The following is a 6655-nucleotide window of genomic DNA, read 5'->3' as shown; positions in this document are numbered from 1 at the left end:
TCGTGGGAGGGGAGGCATGGTGGAACGAGCGCTGACAGGCAAGGGGGTGGCTGGTTCAGGTAGCTCGGCAGTTGCAAAAATGCACATGCTCTGCATCCCTGAACTCATCACCCAGCCCCTAGCAGTCTGGTGAATCCGGGTACTCAGTCACCTTCTGAATCCCTAAAAACTTCTGCTGTCACATTGCCTTGTTGCCAGCTTAACACCACACTGTGGGGAGAAGTGTTTCCTCACTTGTTCGGAAATGGGCGTTGCTAGCTGCAGTTTATCCCCCGGCTGCTTTTTTGGAGGGTACGTTAGCCTATGAGTGCCCTTTTACCCTCCTGATGCAATTAGCATCAATCCTGATGTTTAGCCTGGAGAAAAGGCTTGGAGGTCTCTTCCATGCTTTCCTTTTTCTCTTCTTGTATGAATTCAGAACCTTGTAGATCTATAGCATATTCTGCCATGGTTCCTTCTCTAGGCTGAAGGTCCTCGTCTGCTTGCTTCTCTCACTGAAGTGGCTTCTTTCATGACTCTTGTCTTCCTCCTCCTGCTTTCTCCCTAAATCTCCGCATCCGTTTTATTAAAGGCCGGCTGGAACAGCACATACTACTCAACATACAGATGCGCTGTGGATTTATATCTTGCCGTACAATGTTTTCTGTTTCCTTCCCTTAGTAATACCGTTGTTTCAGGCTGCTGCTGGCCACGAAGCTGCCGCTTTCACCCACCGCGGTCCCACCGCTGTGCGTGCAGGGTGAGGATTGCTTTCCCCCGCCACCGTCTTTGTGTTCACTCATCTTTACCCGCTTTTGACTCTTACGGGTCTCTGCTCGTTTGCCTGACCCTAAGGCGGTACCGCAGGGGTGGTGCCTTGCTTCAGCACGCTGCCGCCGTGGCCGTGCCAGGCGTCTCTGCCGTGCCCGGCGCCATTGTCCCCTACCAGAACAGGGACCCTGAAATGCAGCTCGTGCTTCCAGCTGCAAACCGAGCCCCAGTGACCTTTCTTGGTTTCAGCGTTTTCCCTTTTTCCTCACGTGCAGGAAGGCAGATGACTGCTTGCCCCTGCCCTGTAGCAAAGAGTTGATGCATCGTTTCCTTTTCCACGTTTCAGTCAAATTGTGGTGTTCAGAGCTCATCTAGAGCGTTTCAGTGTTTTGAGCACTTGCGCTCTTCTCTTCGCTCTCTTCCTGCAATTGTCTGAAGGCTGGATTTTTTTGTCTCCCTCCCAACAGTCGTTGTTACTTGCTTGGAAGTGTTGCGGGTGGGTTTGTCTCTATCAGTGCAAATTAATTTTTTCCTCATTTTCTAGTCAGCCTTTTTATTTTTATTGTACGTTGGCGTCAGTGGGGTTTTAAAGCATGAACGTGTATTTCTACCAGTGAGAGTGATCTTCTGCATAAAGGAAACCAAGGCACCGCTACTTGTACCTTTAGATCTTGGAGACTTCGCTCAGTTGAATGTAACATTAGGGTCGTATTTTAAAAAAAAAATTAGTTCAGAGTTTTAAATAACAGACTCTTATTAATGCTGGGATTTCTGCACGGTGAACCACTGCTTTGTGTGCTTGGCTGTTTGAGAGGGAAATCGGTACGTCGGCAGAGAGAGGTGTGTTGCTCTTCATCAGATGGAGCCGGATACATCGTTGGGGGCCCCAGTTTTGATTTAAATACTGGCTGTGGTAGGGGCGGTTCTGTGTAGAAAACGGGTGTTGGCTTGACTTGTATGTGTTGCTCCTGGGTTGGCAAAATAAGGAGATGAAGGGACAGTGTGATTTATTGTCTAGACACTAGACGAGGCCTGGAAGGAGGTGTATTTTCAGCATTCCTGTTGTAATCTACACAATAAGCTAAATTAAGTACCAATATGTAAACCTGAGGAGCAAGAAAAAAGAATTTGTTTAAGAGTGCTGATTACATGGGTATCTCAGCATTAAAAAAAAAAAAAAGGAGGAGGAAAAAGAGGCAAACAAGGCACTGAAAGGGGGAAGCCTCGTACCCAGCTTTTATGGGCTATGTCTAACAACCCAGGGCCTGGCTGCCAGCTAGGCAGTGAGCTACCTGAAGCGTGTAACTAGGAGTCGAGGTTTTTTTCCCAAAGCTCCTCTTTCCTGGGGCTGATTCATATCTGCCTTTATTGTTATCTGTTGTGTTCACATGGGGTTTTTTTTCTTTTGTTAGTCTGTTTTCCTTCCTTGTTTTTAAAGAATAGCTTATCTGTATGCCCCAGAAGGGTGTGACTCACAAAGATCACAAGCTTTTTACAACGAGCTAAAGCCCAGCCTGCCGACTACGAGAAAATACGCTGAGGTTTTCAGACACGAGTGCCACATTGCCTTTGCAAAAGGTGGTGATCGCACTGAGATGCACGCCGGTGGGACTCGGCTGGATCCAGAGCACGTGTTTCCACCGCTGACAGGCAAGTGTCCTTACAAAGGCATCTCATCTTGGAGCATTACTGCTTTTGTGCTTCAGTGCTCTTCGTCTCTGCTGCCCTGTCCTGTGAAGGACGGGAGCGGTAGGACACAGAGGTCTTTCTGGACACGTCGGTCGCAGGTATGCAGTGACGAGAGCTCAAATCTTGGAGTCGGAAAATGAGCCTTCATCTGAGCTCTGCTGTGATGTGAGAGACCTGGGACCGGTCACATAATGCCTTGTCCCTCTTCACCTGCCTCGTGTACGTTAACTGTGCAGACCTGCATATTTCATCGGGCTATTGCAAAGCTTGTAGGAGATTGAACTCATTCTGTCTGAGTCTTACGGTACACCCCTCATGTTACGGAGGCTCCAACAGTAGGAGAAGGAAAGGGAAGGCACCAATTTGTCTATTTTTATTTTTTGTCAGGAACGCTTGCAATGGATGACAGAGCAGACTCTCTGATGACTCTGCATCTTCTCGCCAATTCGGAACGCTCATCGCTTCTGCAGCAAACTCTGGATCGGCTTTTGGAGTGGATCTGCCCAGACGTTCGACTTTTCCTGGTGTCTGAGCGAGTTACTCCATTGAATTACTACGAGAGATATCGTAAGAGAAGCTGCGGCTTTCCTGGAATATCTGTTCTCCTTTTTCTACACGAGGACTTGGGAGAAGAACGGATTTTCCAGGTCCATGAACTCTTCCAGCGGCCGCCCTGGCGCTACCAGTGTGTCCAGATTGCTAACGGGCAAAGCCACCTCTATGCCCCAGCTCAGCAGGACTTCTATGGCCTGGACGACCAGTTGCCTGTGTGGGGCATCAGGCGGGTGCACTGTGGCCCCGAAATCCTGCGTGTCACCCTCTACTGCAGTTTCGATAACTACGAGGATGCAGTGAGACTCTACGAGATGATCCTACAGAAAGAAGCAACTATGCAGAAAAGTAGCTTCTGTGTCTTCGTGCTGTACGCAACCCAAATTATTGCCGTGCAGCTCTGCTTGAAGCAGCTGCCCATCGGGGAGGCTGCCGAGCCGAAGGAGTCGTCAGCCTTGCAGTTCAAGGTGCAAGAAATCGGGCAGCTGGTGCCTCTCCTGCCTAACCCATGTATTCCCATCAGTAGCACCAGGTGGCAAACGCAAGACTACGAAGGAAATACAATTCTGCTTCAGGTATGTGTCTGCGGTGCTCTGAGAGGAGGTTTGGTTTGGTTTTGTTTTTTCCCCAAGGAAAGCAGGACTGGTTAAAAATGGAAATTAAGATTTTGCTTCTTTATGTTTTCTATTGAATTTGTGAATGCAGTAATCGGTATCTGTCAGTGCTGATATATATAAGCACGGATCCTTGGAATATTTTTATATTGTTAAATTCACATCATTACTGCTCGCCTGAAATTGAAAGTATTAATGCTTTTTTTGAGCAGGCTAGTTTAACATCTTCCCTTCCCTGCCTGAATCAAATGATCGTAGCAGCCTATTCTTTTTCTGGTAAGTCGTTATGTTATAAATGTTTTTGAAAGCAGATTTTTAGCATCCAAAACCAGATGTATTGTAAGTGTAGCGTTGATACAACATCGCCTGCAAAAGACTTTGTGAGCCCTTTGTGAGCTGCAGTTGGGCAAAAGTGCCGAAGAAATGTGTCGTAGGAAATCTCTGCATTTTCTGTTCAAGTGTGCAGTCCAGAGGTTGTGTGAATACAAATAAATAAAACCCAACAAAGACGACTGTGCCGAGATGATACGTGCGAGCAGGAGGGCAGTTTAGCTCAGTGTGCTTTCTTTTCACTCTAGCAGCCCCTCCCACCTCTGATTATTTTTTGTTGTAATTTGGATATTTAAATTTGCCCAGCCTGTGGTTTTTTGTTTTCCTTGCAGAGCTCATTTGTAGCAAATAGGCTTAATTATTCTGTGTGGCCTATTTGTATGCTACTCTGAACACTAATTCTCAGGGCAGCCTTTGCATACTTCTCATTCAGTATCACTTTATAAACTGGTTTGCCACCCACTTGGACTGGACGAGGCCCTGAGCATCTTCATGTAGCTTTGAAGTTGGTCCTGTGTAGTTTGATAAAGTAGTAAATAAACCACATCCTCTCCTTTTTTTTTTTCCCCCCCCTGAAGTTGCTCACTAGTTACTGTTCTGTTCCATGTCCTTTCTCTGAGTGTTTACAGGAGATCCCTGTGGCTCAAATTTCACAAGTTTATCCTTAAGACTCAAGTAGGAGTCTTAAGCAGGAGCGTGGGACCATCTCCGTGTGCTGTTTCATAAAGACAGACATGAAGTGCGTCTCTAGTCTTGCAGAGGGTTGGCGAGGTGGGTGCCTTGCTCTGGGCTGGTGGCCCCGGGGGTGGCACCTTCCGCAGGAACAAGTGGGACATACTTAGCAGGTCCTGGTCCCTTTGGCCTTGCTGGTCTGATGGGTATCTCCTCCCTGGGTAAGCGTTGGTCCATGTGTTGTCCAGCCGTCAGAGGAATGCCACTTGATCTGTAGCTTCCTGGAGAAGTTTCTTTCCAAAAGCAGCTGGTCAGGATTTGCAGACGTGAAGGAGCTCCAGTAGATCTGATGCCTCCAAGAAGGTTTTGGGACAGGCACAGCTATTTGTGTGGGCTGTGCTTAGGTCACCTGCAGCAAATCGGTCGTGTGTGCGCACTAGTCCTGAGAGCCCTCTGAAAGCTGTGCACGAGTTGGGAGAAACTGAATTCAAGTGTAACTTTCTTGTTTCTTTCTCAAAATAGTAAGGTTTATGACCAGTGATTTCAGTTTTATAATTTATTAAGAGACAGATGAGCCTACGGGATTGGTTCACTCAAGCGTAGCGTAGCTGCTCAGCCGAGCGCTGGCGGTGACCGCAGAAAATCCTGAGACCATCAGCCTGTCTGCAGGGGATCAGACCAAGGCCTCATCCTGCCCAGCAGCTGGTCACAGGCGGCTGCCCTGGGAGGAACAGCAAGAGGACAAGTGCATGTGTTACACCCCACCGATACACTCCCGAGCTGCCTGTTTTAAACTCAAGGGTCTTCTGAAGCCAGCTGTGGTAACTTGCAGTGACTCTCCTTTCCAAGCGTTTATCTAGTCTCCCCTTGAATCCATGTGAACTTTTTGTGTCCCACCTTGGCAGGGACCTCCCCAGGTCTACTGCCACCTTCTCTTATTTGAAATTGGATCCACCTGGCTTCATTTGATGGCCTCTGCCTCTTGCGTTGCAAATGGCAGGGAATGGACAATACCTGTCTGTTTCTCCAGGTGGCTCATGGCTTTATAGCCTTTTTTCCTCTCCCTCCCAAACGTTTTTTGTTGGTGTTTTCACCCCCCACCCCCCCGCCCAGGCTTAAGATTCCCAGTATAGGTGGTTGTTCCTTTACTGTGCTTGCAGTTGTCCTCGTTGTCCATTTCTGAGCCTTTCCAGCTCCACGATACTCTGTTGCGCGCTGCGGTTGAGGGGCAAACACCATGGTCCAGCTGGGGGACCAGGGCTGCACCGTGCGTAACAACGTTCTCCGTTCCGTTTGGGATAATCCGTAAGATTCCATTTGCTTTCTAGACTGCTGTCAGGCACTGAACTGACGCTAACACGGTGCTGTCTGTCACAGAAATGAGACCCTGGGGTTACAGTCAACTCGCAACCTAGCATTTTGTGTGTGAAGCTGGGATTGTTTTTCTCCATGTGCATCACATTATCTACGTTGTTTCGTCTGCCATCGCTCAGGCTTGGGAGAGTCCGGTCGTGTGTGCGGGGGGCTGACTGACTCACGCTGCAGGTGACTTCAGCACAGCGAGGCTAGGTGAGAGCATCACCTAGTAAAGCTAGAACGATATGTTAATGGGGTTCTCTCCAAATTTTATTCAACAGGTTCAAGACAGCTCAAAGCCCCGTGAAACAAATGTTGGGCTTTCTCATCAGCATAATAATGCAGGCAACGAAAAAATCCTGCAGGACTCTGTCCCAGCCCCTCTCCCTGTAAAGCGGGGTAATCCTGGGCAGAGAAGCCGGGAGGTCAGAGCCACGAAGGGTAAAACAAAACCTGAGCAAAGCGAAGCCCTTACTCCTGAGCAAGCTGGCGGTGACTTCCGTAGGCACTTCTGCTCTTCTCACAGTGGTCCAGCAGCCCCGTCGTGGTGGGATGCCGCCTCCCTCCGCAGGCAGGCGAGCAGCAAGCTGCAGGCTTCTCTCCAGGAAAGCCGCGTTCGCCGGCAGGCAGCGGAGACCAACGTTGACACCGGGCTCGCCGTGGCGAATCCTGCGAGTGGCCGCTGCCCGCTG

At 49.0% G+C, this 6655-nt stretch overlaps 1 protein-coding gene across 1 annotated transcript in view; it reads left to right on the top strand.

The window, feature by feature from the left end:
- Nucleotides 1-2516: 2516 nt before the first annotated feature.
- Nucleotides 2517-6655, top strand: part of FAM124B (family with sequence similarity 124B) — a 4358-nt gene continuing 219 nt past the window's right edge. Inside the window, exons 1-3 of the mRNA XM_009325113.1 lie at nucleotides 2517-2537; nucleotides 2827-3566; nucleotides 6245-6634. Of these exons, the coding sequence (XP_009323388.1) occupies nucleotides 2838-3566; nucleotides 6245-6634 (1119 nt within the window). The 5' untranslated portion in view covers nucleotides 2517-2537; nucleotides 2827-2837. The remainder of the gene's footprint in view (nucleotides 2538-2826; nucleotides 3567-6244; nucleotides 6635-6655) is intronic.

This window comes from Pygoscelis adeliae, unplaced genomic scaffold (assembly GCF_000699105.1).
Source record: "Pygoscelis adeliae isolate BGI_AS28 unplaced genomic scaffold, ASM69910v1 Scaffold155, whole genome shotgun sequence".
NCBI lineage: Eukaryota > Metazoa > Chordata > Aves > Sphenisciformes > Spheniscidae > Pygoscelis > Pygoscelis adeliae.
This window is presented reverse-complemented; position numbering and strand designations above follow the sequence as displayed.